Genomic DNA, 19,658 nt, shown 5'->3' with positions numbered 1-19,658 from the left:
CGGCGCCGCGAGGGGGCTCTCTTGCCCCAGGGGTTTGTAGACTCGTCACACGCGCATCTGATGCAGGTGGTACTGTCGATGCGTCGTAGCGTGGCTTTCTCGGACTCTTCGACTTGCTCTTACTTCAACTTTCCCAGCAATCTGGGCGTATCCGCAGCTGTGCATGTGCAACCGTTTTCAACTCGAGCTTCTCCTGCCTCACCTTTCTCTCGATCCCTTTGATTTCTCTGTATCCGCCTCTTCGTATGTCGCCGCAACCGGCGCGCGCGCCATGGCGCATCTCATCACAGCACACCTGCACGCCATCTTTCCACACGAAAAAGGGTGTCGACACGCACTTACACACACATACACGCACACATACGTGCGGCCCCTCTATTCTTGCGTTGACTCTCTCTCTTCCAGTCGAAAGGTGAAGCAGTACTGAGGCAACTGTATTAGAAAGGAGAGGGCCATCGCCACTTTTACGTCGCCCACTTCGAGTTTTTTTTCTCGACGCTCATCTTTCTGTAGCGTTTTCCTCTTTGCTTCTACTCGTTGAACGCTTGTCGCGTCTGCTGCCGTAGTGTGTGTGTGCGTGTGTGTTAGCCATGACGGAGTACCTCAAAGACTTGGCTACGGCCAAGCCGGGGGAGTCGATGCCGCCCGTCAATCTGGGGCCGTACGATAACCCGTTGCTGTGGAATAAGCTGGACCCGTTCGGAGCCGATCGTGGCCATCAACGTCGTCCAATGACGGTGTCGCGTGACTTCATGGAGCTGAACCAGGTGCCCATTGTCTATCGTGATCACTGCGTGCACCGCTGGATTCCCTTCCATCGTTGCATGCGGAACTTGAAGCCGGTAACCTGGGGTACGGTAAACTGCCACGAGTTTGAGGAGGCTTGGATGGTATGCAGGGCTCACGAGACGTACCGCCTGCAGCTGCTCAAGAGCAAGTTCATGGAGCTGACGAAGGACTACACCGCGGAGGACAAGAAGTTTTTCCCTAGCATTCTGTACCTTGGGATTCCATACTACATGCCGTCTTACTACTGGAATTTGGCAACGTCGCAGCGACTTAGCGGGTGGGATGAGAAGGACCCAGCGAACCCGGTCATGTGGCGGGAGCCGAACCGCTCCCTCATGCGCTCCGAGTTCTCGCCCACAAACTGGGAGAAGGGCACCATGACTAGCGCCTACGGTCATAAGCTCATTCCAGATGAGATTGTGCACGATATGGTGCCAGGATTTCCTCTCCCAGAGGAGAAGCGACCACAGGCCGCTTAGCCACGGATTGCAGGCGGCGAAGACGAGAGGGTGCGGGGCAGTGCCACAGATCGGCGCACACAGAGGGGTGCTGGTGTACTTTAAAAAAAGTCAGTTGCTGCTGCATCCCCCCACCCCCGTTCGTTCTCACGGAGTGGCAGGGCCGCCTCTATACGATTCATCTGCTTTCTACTTTTTGCCGGCGTCGTCACTCGTATTTTGCGGGTCGTCTGCGCTATGCGCCGCGGTGCGCCTCGGCGTTTGTCTATTGGGCCCCCGTAGCACTCCAACACGGCCTTCATCTCGCACACTGCCTGCGAATGTCCAACACCCTCATTCACGCATCGGCCAAGCAGCTACCAGGTGGGGGCTCTACGCGGCAAAGCGAGAAGACATTGGAAGTCTAGCGATACTGCGTCAAAGCGCTCGAGTGCGGCGCGGTCAGCGCTGCTTGCCAAATACCCAAACTCACGGTGACCTCATCGGAGAGCTGACTGCTGATGGAGGAAACGGAAAGGAGCGCCGTGGCCCCCTCTCCTCTCCCTCTTCGTTCCGTCGCCACCTCACCCCTCTGGCCACTCGCCTCCCCGCTCGGCAGCGCCGGCGTCCGGTCTTCAGTGATCGGTCTTACTTTGAAAGTACTGAGTTGCCCGTGCTGGCGCTGATTCGTGTACACAAGCTCGGCTGTATGCTTCCCTCGCGTCTTTCTGTTGCCTCCAGTTGTCTGGCTCTCGCACTTCAACCCCCTCCCCCTCCGCTCTCTCTACTGCGCCGCACTGCACTTCAGAAACTCTCCCCTTCCTCCACCTCACTTTGCGCTGCGCAGAAGAGGCGTTGCATCACACGCTCGCGGAGGGGGCAATCACTGCGCGCCAGCAACGCCTCACTAGCTTCGCCCCTCGTTCCACGGGCGTTGCAGCACGTGGGTGCGCCACCGCCCGCCTCTCCGTTTGCCCTTCTCCGTCTTTCCCTTTTCCATTTATTATTATCGTTGGTGGAAAGCGAACCGTTGGATGTGTGTGCACATGTACGTCTCTGCCTTGTCGGCTTATTCCCTTGCGCCCATCGCTGTCTTTGAACTTTTTCGACTGCTGTGCGGCCGCTACACACAGACTGTCTTACTCTTTTTATTTTTAAGAGGATTCGGGGAAGGGGGGAAGCTGGAGGGTGGGGGGCGGTGGCAAATAATGCGTGGCAGCGGAAGCGGCTCATGCGTGCATCATTGTTTACCGCGTCCTTCCAGCAGCTGTTGAAGCGACGGAGGCCTCTTCCTACCGGACGGTCTATTCGTACACATCTTTAGTTGGTCTCTTCGTGTTCGGGCGTTTATGTGTTGCGACGGTGAACAGTGTGCCTCTTTGCAGCCCTCTCCGTCCCTCTCTCATCGATCGGTGCCTTTCTCCGATGCGCTCGCGGTCCACAAGAGGAGGCCAGGCATGAAACGCAGAGAAGACTCAGCATCCGCGTTAGCAGCGCTATGCTGGTCGCCTGCAGCCGCGGGCTGTGCTGGAGGCGCCTCTCTCCAGAGGCGGGTGATGCGCCGAGCTCGCTGCATTCCTTATGAGACCTTCGCGTCGATGCGGCGCTCCTACGCGTCGGAGAGACCTGCGGCTCTTGCCCGCCGAGAGGCAGGGACACCGACCTGGGGCTACAGAAGACCAAGAGCGGCAGCGCTCGCGCGCTTGTTTATACCCCCGCGTGTGCCTCCGACGCGTGAGGTGCTTGACCAGGTGCTGCGCATCTCAGCGCCGCTTTCCTGGTCGAGAGCAGCCGCGTCCGTAGCCACACGGCTGCGACGGAATTACATCATAGGTGCCTGCCCGCGCCTTTTTTCTGAAGAGATGTGCAGCTTCGCGTCCATCTTCTTTGGAGCTGTTGCGTCCTCGCCAATGGAACGCCACATGCAGGCTATGTCCATCATGGAAGAGCTTCAGAGTACTGTCGCTTGCACTGCGATGTCGCCGCCTTCTGCATCAGCGGCGGGGGTGGCCAGCGAGACCTATCTATGGAGAAGCTTCATGCATCCTTTCGTGAGACTCCTGTGCAGCAGATTCCATAGCAGCGCCCCGAGAGGCAACCCGTCGCCACTGTCTGCGGTCTCGTCAGCCGAAAGCAAATGGGAAGAGGCGCTTCTCGGCCACATCTGCCGTCTCGCTTCGTGGCCGGAAGCGGAGGCGGCGGACGCAGTCATGCAGTTGATGGAGTTGCTCGCGCGTAGCTGCGCGCGGGGGAAGAGCTCTTCTGCACCGTTGCTTCCAAAGATGGAGTCGGTGGTGCGGCGCGTGGTGAGGGCCTCGTCGCCAGCGCTTCTGTCGACGGTGGTGCAGGCGTGCCAAGTGCGCGTACGCCACCCCGATATCGTGGCGGGTGACGGTAGTGCGGTGTCCACGAGTGCAACTGCTGCCCTCTGCACATCACAAGCGGAAGAGGACTTGCACGGTGCATGCAGGTGGCGTGCGTTCATGAGCGATAGGGCGATCAAGGTGTGTCTGCAGCAGATTGTGCAAGTGCTCACCGCTTCCTCGAGTGATCGACGCACGGATGGCGCGGGCGGCGCTTCTGCTGTCACTCCAGCGGCACGCCTCCAAATTCATCAGTGCTGTCTGTGCCGGATTCCGCGCCACATGGACGACCGCACCCGCCACGATTGCGCCATACTTGCCATGACAGCCCTCAAGCAGACACCGTTTACCGTGCTGCTGGCTGCTTATCAATACTTTCGCGAGGAAGGACTTGCCTCAGCAGTGGTAGCGCAGCGCTTCCTCGCGCACTGCCGTGTTTGCGTCACCCACGCCACCCAGCAAGGCATTTCACTGACAACGTACATTTCGCCTGCTGCAGCCAAGGCAGGAGTTGAGGCGCTCCTGCACGCACACAATGCAGTGCGGAACTCTGGCCGCGACTCGAAGCAATTAGAGACAGCAGTGTCGAACGCAGCTGCCGCACTGAACGCACTTGGATTCCCGCACGTCGTCCGCTCTCTCTATGAAGAGCCCACGCCGACAGTCTCAGGTACGCCACCCTCTGCATTTAGCGAGACGCCGTACTCCGTCTTATCGCAGGTGTTACTGCGCAACGTCTCTGGGGCGGTGGTCGCGCTGGAGGCACTGGGCGCCTCCCGTCCGGATGGGTGGCCATCGCTGCCACCAGCTGCAGTGGAGTCCATGGCAGCTGTGAGTCGGTTAGTGGGGCAGGAGGGCAGCGTTGACGACATAGAGCGATTGTACGCCGCCCTCGTCGGGTTTCATAATGCGGGGTTGTTCGTCAGCACCTATGTCGAGTCAGTGTTGGCAGGCGTGTGCGATCGAATGTGGAAGATAGCGAGGCAACAGCATGCGTGGGGAGTCGCAAAAACGGTACCGAGAGCTCCTCCTTGTGAGATAGTAGGGCGCGTCGTCCCGGTATTCCGGGCCATCTTGGGCTACGTGGGCGACGAGCTCAATGCTGACATGATTTTCGAGCTTGTTGAAACAGCACTACATCTACGCGATTACGCCGTGCCGCTGACAGCTGCTCTTGTCTCAGCGCTCCGCTCAAGTGCGGAGCAGAGTCTCTGTCTGCAAGAGCTGCTCTGCCGGGCGGACGCCTCTACGCACGGCGCCCCGTTCCTCTGCTACTACACACTCTGCTACGCCAGAGACTTTGGCTCGCCCGCCACATTCGATCACCTCGCGGCCCTCTGGCGCATTGACGGCGACGCCATTTGGAGTCGCGCAAGTCGCCTCTCCCCATCGCTCCGGCTGTGGACGTGCATCGTTTGCGGCCGGCTGAACAGCAATCGCTACAATTACTGCGTGTGCTCAGCGCTGCGGTACAGTTACGTGTTGTGTGGTGCCTGTGGCTACGCGCAGGATGAAAGGCTGCGCCAGTGCCGCTGCTGTGGTCAGACACGGGTGCCCAAGGCGTTGACAGCCGGGGCGGTGGCCCGCAAGGCGTGGCAGTGCCGCGACTGTGGGGCCCGCAATCCAGCGAGACAGACACTCATGTGCTTCCGTTGTGGACAACCAACAGGACCGTGCATCCAGCAAGACGCCGCCGCCGACTTGAAGAGCGGGACGGCGTCTGCACCAGCAATACCAGGGTGCTGTTTCAGCAACGAGTTTCACAGGGGGCTGGCATGCGGTGCTGCTTCGACTGCGACGCGGGCAGCCACCGCGTACATGGCGGCTGTTGGCGTCTGTCACGAGTGCGGCCGCTTCAAAGCGGACCATGCTGAAAGGCACAGCACCGTGTGGATTTGCATGGGCTGCCATCAGCGACGTAGCTCGCTGGAGCACGTTTGCCCATCATGCCCGCAGGTGGAGTGTCTTCCAAAGGCTGTGTGCCGGGAGCCGGTGGGCGTTCCGCGCGTGTGCGGCCGCTGCGGCCGCGAGGAAGCAAACCCGTTTGCGATGGCCTGTCGGGGCTGCGGCAGCACCTCGGATCCTTTCGCTCACCGCAGCGACTCCGCAAAAGCAGCGTCGCTCTCTGAGCAGGTGGTCGCTGCGGAAAGTCATGCGGGATTCGCCGTCACCCCAGGCGTTGCAGAGCCAACGACAGCCACATGTCTACCGCTGGTGCTTTCACTGTCATCGCATGCTTGCAGGCGGTGACAGCACCCCGCTCCACCCACAGCACTGCGATGGATGTGCTGCAAGCTAAGGGGAGAAGGGTGCCTGTTTGCTGCCTCAGCGCTGCTGTGACGGCTGCAGTGCGCGTTTACCTGTGCGCTACGCGGGCCGCGCCGTCTGTCCGTACTGCGCAGCGTACGTGGCGTTGATACCGCAGCCGGAAACATGCAGCGACGGCAGCGCCCAGCGGCAGAGGACTGCTGTCACGCTCCTGCACAAAAGCGAGGTGCTGGAGGGATGCTGCGCGACAAAGTTGCTGCTTACGGAGAATTCAGTGCAAGCAATATTGCCACCGCTTGTGTCGGTGACAACAAACGCGCCAGCATCTGATGGCAACGACTCTCCCGGCACCGCAGCGGACACCGATGCTCGCGCATATCTTGAGAGGCGGCCAATCATCGAGAGGACGCTGTCACGTGTGCGGCGCGAGTGGCGCAGCATAGTCACTGCTGCGTGGTTATCCGTGCGCATGGACGTCATCACGCCGCTCGGGCAAGCCGTCCACTGACTTCGCTCGTGACTCTCCATCTCACCGCGCGCCGTCTTGCATCTCTGCTAAGAAGCATCCTCGCACACGTTGACTGTGTGTGTGTGTGAGGTGGGGTGTGTGTGGGGGGGGTGGAGGCGACAGGCGCACAAGACGCCTTCAGCCACACCGCGCAGGGCCGCTTCAGCCCGGTTGAGGTGCACCACGAGTGTCTCGGCACCCATCCACCCGATCTGTACCTTTTTTGAGACAACAAGGGCTCCTGGACGTGTAAGGAGCACAGCAGCTCCAACAACGACGCAGGTGCGTGCCGCTGTGTGTGGCAGCTTTCTCAGCTTACGACCAAGAATGCAGGCGACGCGCATCTCTGTCAGCTGGGAATGTCGCGCGCGGAATCGGGCTCATGCCCACCTCGAGCGCTACTGTATACACTGCGGCGTCGAGCGAGCGGCCTGGAGTGCGGCATTGCTGCCACACCGGGACTCGGGCGTCGACGGGTGACATTTGGGACAGCTGGCACCACGCTCTCGCTGCCGCCGACACCGCAGAGTTCGGCGACCGCGGCGGCCCAACCTAACGCGTCGACCGACTGGAGGCGGGAAAGGGGCGCAGAAGTGCCCAGGGATATCGTGCTGGGCTACTGAATTCTGAGAGCGACGGAAAGGCACCACCTCCGAGTTCCTTCGTTTCGCTGTCCCGTGACGCATCGAATGTTGCCTCGTTGAACGCCCTCGCTGCCCGCTCCGGTGGGGCTCACGCACCATTCCGCCACGACGAGTTCTTCAAACCAGCAAAGTGCCCTCTGTGCGGGCTCGTCTACATCGAAGCTCGGTGCCCACGCTTCCTCAACCACACACCGGACGTCGCAGATGCGAGTGGAACGGTGTGCGAGGTGCATGGCCGCTGTGCGTTTATTCGGCCGCGCGGCTCGGCACGCCCACAGGATCGTGTCTTTGTGGACGAGGCTCTTCTCAAAGCAAAGATGTTGAGAGAAGGGCTCGTTGTGCCCTACACAGCGAGGCTGGGTCATCGGGGTAGAATGGAGGCGAAGTTCTTTCGGCGCTGAATCAGTCCCTGACTCCGCCCGCCGCAGGAGCTTTAGCGAGACGTGCGCCTGCGAGAGCGACCGATCCAAAGGAGAAATATTCAACAGAGCCCAATCAGAAACACGAGCTTCCCTTTTGTCTTCGTTAGGAGGCTCATCTGCGCAGGCTACCTTCACGCTCCTCCGTCCCGAAGCGCGCGAGTGGTTAGAAAACACGAGGGAGGCGGGGGGAGAGAGGCAACAGGTGGGCGAAGGGACCGGGCGGTTTGACCGTGTGCATCAGCCGGCCACGTCTCTCTCTGCATCTACGTACACATTCGCGAGAGCATCTGCAGGATGTAGCTCAGACCCGGCTTCTTCCGTGCCGGGGCCGGCCTCTGCTTGACAGAGGACATTCAACTTTGCATACTCTCTGATCGGAAGAGCAACAACGAAAAAAGGCGCAGTTCATATCACGCCGCTATTCTGTTAAGTCGTCTCTCTCGGGTTGCGAAAGTCGAGCCGATGTTACCCTTCTCAGCAAGTGCTCTTCAATGATGCCTCCCTTTGGTACCCTTTGAGCCACCTCATGTTTCGCGTCGTCGTGTCTCCTGTCTCTGTCCGCCGTCCTTGTACTCGCGCGGCGACAATGCCGCATCAGTACGCTACCCTCTCACTCTCTCCACATCTACCCATCTTTACGATGGGCGACGTGCCGCCAGCGCTCTCCGATGCCGGCTCGCTTCGATGACTGGGCGTTGTCGAGACTCAGCGGAGTGATGAAGTGGACTGTGGCAAAGCCGCCGACTGTCCCCCTACTGGAAGCCCTCGCACGCGTCTTTACAGATGCATGACAGCAGACGCGAGCCTACCTGGCCCTCTTCACGGGGCTCACTCCCACAGTCCTGCCGGGGCGCGGCTCCCCTTCTTCCGGCGCTCCGCCGCTGGTGTACGCTACCGTGTTTTCCCTCGTCGAAATGGAAAAGATGAGGCCACGATAGCCGCGACGGCGCCAGGCGCGTTTGAGTGTTCCGGGGGCCTACCATCCGCTATTTGTCGCAGAGCCAAGTGAAGAGGCCTGCGATGAATGGTGGTGTGCTTTTCACCGCGTCCCCCCATTATCAGCGCCTTCCAGTCCCCGCGGGCGCGGATATTGGCGCCCCACCTGCGGCAAAGCCGATTTCGTCGAGTCAGTCGACACCTCCCCTGCCGCACGCACGATCGCCCAGGATGATGGCGCCGGCTGTCGGCATCTAGCACAAGCGGAGACGCTGAGGGCCACCTCGGTCTCGACGATACCTTTACCCCCGAAAAGCTCAGTTTCAGGAAAGGCTCTCGTAGATGAAGCGGCATACCTGATCGGCGCATCTGCAGCCTCAGCAAGGCGGCTAGTAGCTCCTCACCTTTGCGCGCACTGCTCGTAAGCGGCGGTGGCCTGTATGCCAAGACAGAGTCCGTCACAACAGCGTCCCCCGGTGCCACAGCTTCTACTCGTGTAGGCGTCGGAGGGGGTGGGGGCGTGCCTTTCCTCTAAGAACGCGGGGGTAACGTCCCGTTTACCCTGCAAGCTAATGGAGGGGCTGACCACTGAAACTGCCGCCCCGCTGCTCTCGGTCGTTTTCTCGAGAGCACGTCTAGCCCGGCAGAGCCACAAGCGCCTCTTCACAGTCCGCTTTCTCACCCTCTCCCAATGGGTTGGATATCGCGCCATGGCCCGCTGCTGCAACGTATTCCAATGCTACGTAGCCGTTGCGGCAGCGCCCGGCGTCGCTGCACTCGTGTCGGCCCCAGCTACCCCTGCATGGCTCTCCACATCCTCGGCTCCCCTTGTTCAGTCGCAGCAGTACCGCACTTCCGTCCTCACGGACGTCATGGGAAGCAGCAGCTGTTGCACAAGGCTCGGAGGCGGGTCGTATTACCCCTACCCTGTCCTCCGCCTACGAACCGATTAATCGGTTCAGTGCCGCTGTAACTCGCGCACGCGGCACCCGCTGCTCCTCAGCATGCCATCTGCGGACATCGCCCTCCTTTGTCTTGGGGTGCTACCCCCCGCGGTGGAACAGTGACGCTAAAGGCAGCCCTTCTCGTGCTCAAGTGTGCTGCGGCTGGAGTGCTGCGCTCAGCTGCGGGTTATCGTGCGGCCACCGCAAGCTTCACTGGTCAACATCGGCGGATCTGCACCAAAGCTTGCACCGGCAGGCTCGCGCCACCATCGCTGTGTTGGCGACGCCGATGGGCCTGCGACCCCATCGCTTGTGTCGCCGATAGCAAAGCCACACGAGTTTCTCCTGTAATTGGGGAAACAGGGGGGGAGCCGCAGCGTACGCTTTCATTAGGCTCGAGGAGGATTACGCCACGGCGCTCACCGCGCGGTTCGTGCAGTCCATCGAGGCAGTGAAACTCCTGCCGCAGCAAGAAGTCCCTGGCGGCAGTACTGGAGCGAAGAGCAGCTCTGCTGGAGCCTCCTCGTTGTCTGTTTGGGTCACGCAGCTTCGCGCGAGCTCAACGCTTCTTTGGCGCGGATCGCCGCAGAAGAATACGGGTAGCGGCAGTGGAACCGGGTCTCACGAGACAGCAGAGAGCCTCTGCAGATGCTCAGCGCTGCGCAGCGGAGGCGACTTTGCTATGTATCCAAGGCAACTTGTCTTACGACCCGGACGCGCACCTTTATAATGGAAGTGACCTGCTCGACAGAGGCGGAGGAGGTGCGTGTGGCGCCGCATGACGTACTTGCGCAGCCGCCGAGGATCGTATCGGCATGGTATTCGTGGGGGACAAAATAAGAGAAGTACTGCGCCATGTTGTCCGCATCTCGCCCTTCGGCCACCGCGCCTGCAACAGTTCGCTAGAGTCCTTCGTGTGTGAACCTATCACGGCCGCCAATAGTGCTTTGGGCCTTGGCACTTTTTTTCTGCTGGTCTATTCCGCTCGTCGCTGTACGATCACGCGCCCAAAAGTGAGACCATTTTGTTGACAATTTCGCTCTCGCACCGCTGTTTTTTTTTCCCTTCTCCCTTAGCCTTCTCCCATGCGACGTGGATGGCTTGCTCGAGTCCCCTTCCCGTGTGATGCGCGTGCGTGCATGTGTTTCTAGGGGCAAGGAGCCAAGGAAAACGTAGCCGCGCATTGGCCTCGGCTACCTTAATCTTCTTGTGCTCTTCCCTTCGCCACCTGCGCCTTACGCTCTTACCCGCCAGGTAAGAGCTTGCACTCCCCCTCCATGAGTGACTGTGTGGGTGTCTTCACGGAACCAAAGCACCGCCTCTCCTTCCCCCCTCCCTGACGCCCGCAGCCCCGTACACTTTTTCTGTTTCTCTTCCGTTCAACGCGCCATCCCCACAACGAGCACGTCCTCGAATGACCGCAGGCCACACCACAGCCGACACCGGCCATCTGCGGAAAGGCGACGAGATCCGGGTCCTCTAGGCCGGGCCGCTGGCCGGCGTGTAGGGCACAAGACACACTGCCGTGGCTGGCGCTTGCCTTCTGCACAGGTGCGCGGCCGTCGCGAGGCGGCTCGCTCGAGTGACGTGCGTAGGTGACCAGGCAAGGGTGGTGCACGAAAGCGTAAAAAAATACGAAGGAAACCTCACTTTTCCTGAGGTATAAAGGCAGTGACTGGATGTTGGGATGCACTCTAAGGGCAGATCACATGCGTGTGTGCCCACTTTGTCGCAGTAGATGCTCACGCGACTGCGATGAGAGCGCGGCGCGCCTCTCTTCCACGTTGTTTTTCCTCACGTCATCATCTGCTTCTGTACTTTCCCCGACCTCTCCGGTTTTTCGCACAGGCCGTGGGCACCGGTCATCGTGATTTGTATTCGTGTGTTCGTCACGTTCACCTGTGCCTGTACCCGAGTGGGGTACTGTTTCCAGCCGAGGGAAACAATGAGCATGAGTCGCGACACAGCGCGGCTAGACACAAGCGAGGGCGCGGCGGCGCACCGCCTGGCGAGCCTTCTGCAGCGGCGACACACGCGCGAGGATGCCGATGCTGGGCCCCTTCGTGGGATGACGGCGCAGATTGAACGGTTCCTTGCAACCGCGCCGCAGGTGCCTGCTATGCGGATGGAGCCGGAGTGGATGCAGCCGGGCAGCAGCGGCGCGGAGGAGGTGTCGTCCGCGGACGAGGGCTTAACGGTGCAACTGAACGTTGTGGCAGGCGTGCTAGAAGAGTTAGATGATGCCTCGGAGGGGTGTGCGATGTCGCGCCTAGACGGCCTCGTTTTGCCGACAGCTGCAAATCAGCAGGAGCTGCAACGGCGCAAGGCGGAACAGGCACAAGCAATGCTGAACCTGCTGAGTGCGCTGTCGCCGTCAGCGCCGGCTTTTGGCGAGTGCAGTGGACATGGACGCTCAGTGCCCCTTTCCCAAAGCAGCGACGATGACGATGGTGTCGCCGTGATGGACATGGATGACCTGATGGAGGAAGACTCGAGCGAGGACGAAGCGCCGGCGCGTCTCCGGCGTATCGTGGAGATGGACTGACGTATGGGCCCCGGGACGAGGGGAGAGGGACGCGCGTATCGAGACATGCGAGGCGTATGCGCATGTTGCTGCTCCGTGGGCAGAAAGGGTCGCGAGCTGTCCCGCACCGCTACCCTCCCGGCTGCATGCCAGCAAAACTGTGTTCGAGCAGCAAGTAACGGACACACTGTCGTCCGGTAATGCACCGTAAGTCAAGGAAGGCACCGAGGGGTGAATGAGGGGCGCAGCACATGCTGTCGATTCTCTGAGCGTGTGCCGAGCGAATGCGCGCACGACAGAAAAGGCTGACTAAAATGCGGCACGGCGAACCGGAACGCAATTTTGAACCACCTCTGTCCGAAACGCGTAGGATCTGCGATGCTGCCGGATTCGGGCTCCCTCGTGCAGTGTATCGCGTGCGCTCTCTTCCCTTGCAGGGCCGTGCCGCTGCTGCTCATCTTTTCCGTACATTTCGTCCTCTCCGCCTCCTTGCCATTTTCTTATGAGCTTATCGGACGCCCCCCGCCCCGCCTCACCTCTCCACACATGCACACACCAAAAAAATTCGTAAACGCACGCACTCACACACACACACACATACTGAGCACACGATGAAGAGGGAATTCGAGGTGATCCTTTAGCGTCTAACTTCGTTCTCGAAAGCCCTGAGGCCGTTGTGTCGCCTTCCAAGACGGCAAATAGTCACCCGTATCTGTGATGTGGCAGCAACTCTTTGCCCGTGGTATGCGTCTCCCCCTTTTCTCTGGAAGCCCTCGTCTCTCTCTCTTCTCACTCCTGCTCCAGCTCTCGAAAAACAAGTTCCAGTGCGTCTTGTGGTGGTGCGCACCTGTGTGTCTCTGCCGGTGCCTTTGTTTCGTCTTCCATCTGGCGTTGCTATCGTCGAAGCTGTCTTGAGCTCGCCACTAGCGGCAATTCGCGTGTACTGGCAAGGGTATGAGTGACTGTCAGCTCTTCGTATCTCGGTTTAGAGTGCGCGCCTCTCTCTTTTTTTTCTGGGTTCCCAATTGTTTCGCGACAGATTTTCGTACGTCCTGGTGCGCCATCAGCTCTCGTGGTGTTGGTCTGTTTACCCTGGGCAAATTCATTTCTTTACTATCATTATTAGTATTTTTTTATTATTATTCGAGCTCGTCTTAGATGTGTGTGCAGAGGGTCGTCTATCAGGCACGGCTACCGAACTCCATCGTATGTGTATGAGAGCTCTTCCCCCTCACCTCATCTTTACCTCTCCGTCTCTCTCTCTCCCTCTCTCTGACTCGCCATCTGACTCTGCTCTGCAGGCGCTAACGTAATTGTCCTCCTGCCGGCTCTTTTGTTGTTGTTTACCCCTTTGCTTGTCTGTTGTGCTCCTCCTTCTGCGATCTCCGCCGTCGCTTCGCGTTTCTATTTTTTTCCCCTTGTGGTGGTGGTGGTACAGTCGGACAGCAGAACACTGACAGACATACACGCACGCACAAGCCCAGACGCACACGTTGACTCAGTCATGTCCGCACAACCGCTTTCCAACTCCGACAGTGACGTGGTGATCGAGAACCTGTCCTTCACCTCGCACATCTCAGCTGCTGGACGCGGCGCGGCGGCCGATCTTGAGTCTATCGCTCACGCCATCGCGAGTACAGGCCACCTACCTGAGGGCGGCACGCCGCTCGCTGTCAATGGCGAGGAGGCGGCACCTGGCATGGCCAAGGACATATCGACCATGGACATTGCGAAAAAGTTCCTCTTTGTAGGCTACCCTCTTACACTGTCGTCGCTGGCGCAGTTTTCGCTGAACCTCACAATTATCCTGGTGATTGGGAGGCTGCTTGGCCTTGAAGCCATGGGCGGCGCGTCCCTTGCCCTGGGGCTGGTGAATGCCACAGGGTTCGCGTTTGGTGCCGGGCTGTGCGGTGCACTGGAGACGGTACTATCGCACAGCTTTGGCCACTTCCGACGGGAGGAGGAAAAGAGGCTGGCGCGCGCGAAGGAGGCAGCTGCCCGGGCGGGCATAGCGATGGAGCCACCTGCGCCTCACACGCTGCACATGTACGGCATTTATGCTCAGCGCATGGCCATTATTCTCATGGTGGCTGCCGTGCCGCTGGGTGTCGTCCTCTGCTTTGCTGACGGGCTGCTTACGGCTGCTGGTGAGAGCGCCACTGTAGTGTACTACACCGGCCGGTGGTGTCGCTGGGCTGTGTTTGGAATTCCCGGGGCGATGGCGTTTCAGCTTATCCAGCGGTATTATTCATGTCAGCATCTCACGAAACCGCTGCCTGTTGCACTCATTTCCGCCGCCATCTCGAATCCCATTCTGCAGCTCATCTTTGTGAAGCTCTTCGGTTTTGCCGGCTCGCCGATTGCGTGGCTGATAATGATGACGGGCACGGTCGTGGGTCTCATCTGCTACCTACGATACACTGGCCAGGACAAGCTAACATGGGGCGGGTGGGATATTCGCTGCACGCGAAACCTCGGCAGTCTTGCGAAAATCGCCCTGCCTTCTATGGGCATGATGCTGAGCGAGTGGGTCGCTCTTGAAGTGAACGCGCTTGCGGGTGGATACGGAACGTCCGCGGAGCTTGGGGCATACACGATTACTCTGCAGGTCTTCGGTGTGATGTGGTCCATGGGCTCCGGTGTGATGATACTGACTTCTGTGTTCGTGGGCAACGCGATTGGTGAGGGCAAGCCGCTCCTTGCCCGGCGCATTACCTTTACCGCATTCGCTGTTGTGTTGTGCATTGCCGCTGTCGATGTCGCGCTGTGCCTGCTCATGGAGTCGTTTATTCCGTCGTTCTTCGTAAAAGCGGAGGAGGTCGATGCTGTAGCAGCCATCTACCGCGAACTGATGTGGTTGGTAATGCCATATCACTTCTTCGACGTTTTCCAGAGCACCGTGATGGGTGCTCTGCGCGGGTGTGAGTTGCAGAAGCTCGGGGCGGCGATTATCACCGTGGCGTTCTGCGTGGTTGGTGTGCCCCTGAGTTTTCTGCTCTTCTTCTATTTCAAGATTGGCATCAAGGCGCTGTGGATCGGACCTTTTACCGGCGTCACGGCTGTGGGGACTCCTCTGTACATCTACATCCTGCTCTGGTACATCAAGTGGGAGGACCTGAAGCCGCACATAGACACCACGGCGATGCCGGACGACGGACAGCCTGGTAATGCTGGTGCTAACGTCATCAATACCTCCGCTCAGGCGCCACTAGATGGTGAAACCCCTCCTCTGACACTCCCACAGGTTGTCACTGTGCAACGGTTTGTCGACCCCACCGCGCCGCGTACATCGACGCAGAAGCCGTCGGCCACTTCTGCTGCGAAGGTGCTCCAGCAGGCCAGCGGGCACCCCAACGTGCCGCCGTGAGGGCTGCCGGCAGGCCGAATGAGCTGGCCACGCACAAGCGCGTCACTTGGGCCCTGTGCAGCCGTTTTGGCAACACCGTACCCCTTCTCTTTGGCGGCCAGCTAGTTGAGTTGCGTGGCGCGTCATCTTTAGTATTTCTATCGTAATAAACACTGAAGGAAACACGTACGAGAAGGCGTCGCCGGTGGCAGGTGCAGGTAGGCCCGTTGTCCGCCCTGGCGCTCTCGTTACCTGGCTTCTCGTCACAGTTCACGCGGGGTTCGTGATGTGGATGTGCGCTGGGTCTGCCTTGCGTTGCCACGCCGCCACTCTGGCATTCCTACACTCTTTCACATTTCCCCCTCTAGCCGTTTGCTTGAGTGCTCCTCCACCTTGCACCCCCTCTCGCGGCAATCAACCTCCCTGCCACTCCTTCCTCTACGCACACCCGCAGAACCGTCGACCGAACTGTGTTCCAAACACCTCTCTTCTACGACGTGCTGTACGCGTGCAGGCCGACCCCTTCCCGCGCTGCTTCTAATTTTGGACCACCACAGCTCCTCTCCTCACCACCTCTTCTTCCTGCCTCGCTCAGCAATGCGCGCCTTCTCTCGTGTCGCGGCGGCAACGGTGCTGTTGACTGCGCGGCTGAGCCCCGTGCGTACGCTGTACAGCGATAAGGTACAGGACCACTACAAAAACCCGCGTAACGTGGGCAAGCTGGACAAAAACGACCCGAACGTGGGCACCGGGCTGCGCGGCGCACCGGAATGCGGTGACATGACGCAGATGCAGGTGAAGGTAAACCCCGACACGCTCGTGATCGAAGACGTCAGATTCAAGGCGTTCGGCTGCGGGAGCGCGATCGCTGCGTCGTCGTACGCGTCGCAGGCGATTCGCGGCAAGACCGTTGCGGACGCTCTGAAGCTGACGAACAAGGAAATCGCACAAGAGCTCTCACTGCCTCCGGTGAAGCTGCACTGCTCCATGTTGGCAGAGGAGACAATCCACGCTGCGGTCGAGAACTATCTGTCGAAGAACCCGACGCTGAAGAGTAAAGTGTCGAAGCGGAAGGAAGAAGCCGATAGGGAGTAAACGTGCTGGCGTGGAGAAACGGAACTCGCGCATCTGTCCTTGTGCGCGACGGCGAACTAACCTCATAAACCGGATCGAGAGGGCAAACGCTCTTGTAAGCGGCGCGAGAGGGCCGATGGTGGCCACGGGATATCGATCGGGCTAGCAGAGTTGTGTGTGTGTATATGGTGCTTGGGGGGGCGGATCGGGTTGTGGGTCTGCAACAAGGCGCGTGCGACGCCTTTCCCTCCCCTCCCCCCTTACTGTTGCCCGTACTGCTCTCCATCCCTTCGCACTCCTCCCCCCTTTTTGTCGCACGTGCCTCCTCCTCGTGTAGTTTTCTCCTGCTTCTGCTGTTGCTGTCGCGTGCGTGCCCATGCATGGGCAGCTGCAACTCCTACCCTGCGCTGCCAGTGCCACTGCCCCCTCCCCCTCCTCCTCATTTTCCATGCCGCCGCGTGGGCAGTACCGAAGGGCGGCCAAACGAAGCGGGCGATCGCCGCGACTCTACACGCACGCTTGCATACGGTGCGAGAGGGTTGAAAGCGAACTCTCAGGGGCTCCCCTTCCTTCTCGGCCATCACCGCTTTGCAATGGCCGCCTTTACCGCGCGGCGTCTCTGTCTCTGTGTGTCTGCCTTTCGCGTTACCACCGGCGAAGGCTGCCGTCTCTCGATTGAGTACGATTCTTCTCTTTGCCCATTCAGCCATCATGCACTGTGGATGTCGCGCCGCTCGCTCTGTCTATGCGACAGCTGCGGCCGAAACGCTTATTTTTTTTTTTCATTGCGTTGCTGCTCGTGCCGTCTTGGTGTGTGCAAATGGTTTTCAACGTGTTCATACGCAGAGCAGCAGACACGACAGAAAGGGCGGCCACAGGGCCGACTCGGTGGCATCGAGGAGCACAGTGTGCTTGATGAACAAAAAAAGGCGTGTACTCCGTGAGACTCCAGCGCCTCACACTAACCCTTCGAAAGCACTGCTATTTCGGCGGAGCGTCGAGTGTCACTGCGAAGTTTGAGTTCCCCCGGCGCTTCTGTGTTGTCGCGGTGGCATGAGTCCCGCTAGATGATCTTTGCGTGAAGGTGTTGAGGAGGGGGGGGTAGCGAGAAGAAGCTTGATGATGCGCTATATATATATATATGCGCATAAGCGTGGCAGAGGGTGCTGAGGCGATTTGGGCGCATTCTGGCTTGGCGAAGCGCCCTAGGAGTAATCTGTTATTTGCCTCGGGTATTCGTTTCGAAAAAAACAAAGGAAGAGGAGTTTCCCATCGGCTCCGTTCTTTCCCCAGCTTACTTCGGCGCTGCGGCGTCCTCTCCGACGAAGCGGCTTTTGTTACACTCGCGTCTCGTGGGGAGACGAGTCGCGAGTGACTGTATCAGGTACATCCGCTTCTCCCCCCACCCACCCACCCACACACACACAGACTTTTTCTGTTTTGCCCGTGCTTGCAAACTAGCCGCATCTCTTCCTGTTGCGCCCCTCGCTGGGTGCTACTGTCGAGGTTGTGCTCCTCTTACTCCTGCATGTGGCTCTCTCCTTGCTGCTTCGCCGTATGTGGCTCCCTATCTTAGCGCACGGGTGCGTACGTTGGGTACTCGGCCTCTCCGCCGATGTGTACATGCAATCGTTTGAGCTTGAAGACGAAAGGGCATAACAGAGTCCGAGGGGTGTATTCGTGGGGTAGATGTCAACCCTCGGAGCCCGTCGTTGCCGCTGGAGCTCCGGTGCACGCGTCGGTGGCAAAAGAAAAACGACTGAACTTCCGTGTGTTCGTCTGCGACTGTGCTTTGCTCTTCTTACGATTGCCGTTCCTCTTACCGACTTCTGCCTGTGGGAAATGCACCGCTCCCAATTATACACATGTGTGCATAGGTGGAAAAAAATATGCCCCCCCCGCCCTCCCCCTTCTATGAGAGGGTCATCAGAGGAAATCGTCTGACTGCAAGGCTCCTGCCTCACGCTTCCATGTGGACTACGCATTCGTTGTGTTGCTCTCCACCTTCCACTGCCTTCGCCACAGGGAGCACCTCCGCCTGGTGGTGGTAGGGGGCGGGGCGCGGTGAGAGGGGCCCAGTGCCCACGCGGCGGCGAGGCAAGGCAGCACGACTGCCCCCCCACGGCCATGCCGAGCTACTTCTGGCAGTGAGAGAGCCAGAGCGATGCATCGCAAGAGACGCTGGCAGCCGGCTCTTGAATGGCGCTGCGTCGCAGCGACCTGCGAGGCGAGAGTGGGTGGGGTGCGCGGCAGCGGGCCGCGCGTCTGGCCATGTGGCAGCCCGGCTGGAGCGGTGCGGTGCTCGCGGGCCGTGGGGTGGGGAGCACATCCGCTGCAAATGAGAGCAAGATGCCGAATGATGTGGCGGTGGCTTGAGACTGCACTCGTTTCCGATGCGACCTTTACCGACTCTTCCTCACCATGGTACGTGGTGGTGGCGCTGCTTACATGGTTGCTTCGTTGCTCTCACGTTCTCTTGCGTGCTAACCCTGCTTCTGTGCCTTCTTTCTGCCGCTGCCGGATCTTTTGCGCTGTATTCAGCTCGCCCTGCTGTGCGCGTGTAGAACCCTGCAAGCCATGGCGGTCGTCTTGCACACCAGCGCTGGAGACCTTCCCGTGCTGCTACACTATCAGACATGCCCCCAGGCCTCTTTCAACTTCCTCGCTCTCTGCGCTTCAGGGTACTACGACGGGTGCGCCTTCTATCGCCATTTCCCCGGCATTTTGCTCCAAAGTGGTGATCCTACGAACACCGGCAAAGGTGGCGAATCCATATTTGCCAAGTTGCCTCCTCTCGCCCACGCCGTTAACCGCGGCGAAGGTGATGATTCCGTGTCGAGGGAGGCTGCGTCAGTAGCTGCCGCTGGCATCCTTCCGGGGCGTTATTTTCACGATGAGGGCTTTGGTGTCACGACATCCGCGCATCGCGGCACCCTCTCTATGGCCCACAAGGGAACCAAGGCGGACACGAACGCCTCTCAATTTTTTATTACTTTGAGTCCGCAGCCTTCGTTCGACGGTGTTTACACTGCCTTCGGCGTGGTGGACCTGAACGGTGTCTACTCAGCCTCGGAAGCTGTCGTGGTCGCGGGAGACCCTATTGCCATGAGTGGGCCTGATGCAGTCAGCGACGCGGCACCCAAGTGCGGGGACGCCGTGCTCCGTGCACTAGAGGAGGCCTCGGCGGAGGTGGACGCGAAGAACTTCGTTCAGGTCGCATCTCAAGCTCGCATCACAAACGTCACCGTACTCTACAACCCCTTTGCGGAGGGAAAGATGAAGCTGTAGTTGCCGCGGCTCCTCTTTTCCTTTTCGCTTGTCGTCACGGCTCGCGAGCGGGGGAGGGGAAGAGGGGTGGAGGGGGGTTGGTGCTCACCCCTCTCTCCCTCTCTCTCGCTTACTG

The 19,658-nt window shown here is 59.6% G+C and overlaps 6 protein-coding genes across 6 annotated transcripts; all 6 read left to right on the top strand.

Annotated features, from left to right (window-relative positions):
* Positions 1-590: 590 nt before the first annotated feature.
* Positions 591-1,268, top strand: LSCM1_01127 (uncharacterized protein; the record flags this gene model as incomplete). Its single annotated transcript, XM_067318752.1, has 1 exon — positions 591-1,268. The coding sequence occupies one exon, from the start codon at positions 591-593 to the stop codon at positions 1,266-1,268; it is 678 nt and encodes a 225-aa protein (XP_067174857.1).
* Positions 1,269-2,683: 1,415 nt separating this feature from the next.
* LSCM1_01126 (uncharacterized protein) lies at positions 2,684-5,839 on the top strand (the record flags this gene model as incomplete). The annotated part of the gene is made up of 1 exon (XM_067318751.1): positions 2,684-5,839. One exon carries the CDS (start codon positions 2,684-2,686, stop codon positions 5,837-5,839), a length of 3,156 nt encoding a protein of 1,051 aa, XP_067174856.1.
* A 5,417-nt stretch (positions 5,840-11,256) lies between these two features.
* LSCM1_01125 (uncharacterized protein) lies at positions 11,257-11,856 on the top strand (the record flags this gene model as incomplete). Its single annotated transcript, XM_067318750.1, has 1 exon — positions 11,257-11,856. One exon carries the CDS (start codon positions 11,257-11,259, stop codon positions 11,854-11,856), a length of 600 nt encoding a protein of 199 aa, XP_067174855.1.
* Positions 11,857-13,339: 1,483 nt separating this feature from the next.
* On the top strand, positions 13,340-15,202 carry LSCM1_01124 (uncharacterized protein; the record flags this gene model as incomplete). The annotated part of the gene is made up of 1 exon (XM_067318749.1): positions 13,340-15,202. One exon carries the CDS (start codon positions 13,340-13,342, stop codon positions 15,200-15,202), a length of 1,863 nt encoding a protein of 620 aa, XP_067174854.1.
* Positions 15,203-15,778: 576 nt separating this feature from the next.
* On the top strand, positions 15,779-16,276 carry LSCM1_01123 (uncharacterized protein; the record flags this gene model as incomplete). Its single annotated transcript, XM_067318748.1, has 1 exon — positions 15,779-16,276. One exon carries the CDS (start codon positions 15,779-15,781, stop codon positions 16,274-16,276), a length of 498 nt encoding a protein of 165 aa, XP_067174853.1.
* Positions 16,277-18,832: 2,556 nt separating this feature from the next.
* LSCM1_01122 (uncharacterized protein) lies at positions 18,833-19,543 on the top strand (the record flags this gene model as incomplete). Its single annotated transcript, XM_067318747.1, has 1 exon — positions 18,833-19,543. One exon carries the CDS (start codon positions 18,833-18,835, stop codon positions 19,541-19,543), a length of 711 nt encoding a protein of 236 aa, XP_067174852.1.
* Positions 19,544-19,658: the final 115 nt, after the last annotated feature.

The sequence above is a fragment of the Leishmania martiniquensis genome, chromosome 35 (genome assembly GCF_017916325.1).
Source record: "Leishmania martiniquensis isolate LSCM1 chromosome 35, whole genome shotgun sequence".
NCBI classification, from domain to species: domain Eukaryota; phylum Euglenozoa; class Kinetoplastea; order Trypanosomatida; family Trypanosomatidae; genus Leishmania; species Leishmania martiniquensis.
The sequence above is the reverse complement of the archived record's forward strand: the minus strand, read 5'-3'. Positions and strand labels throughout refer to the sequence as shown.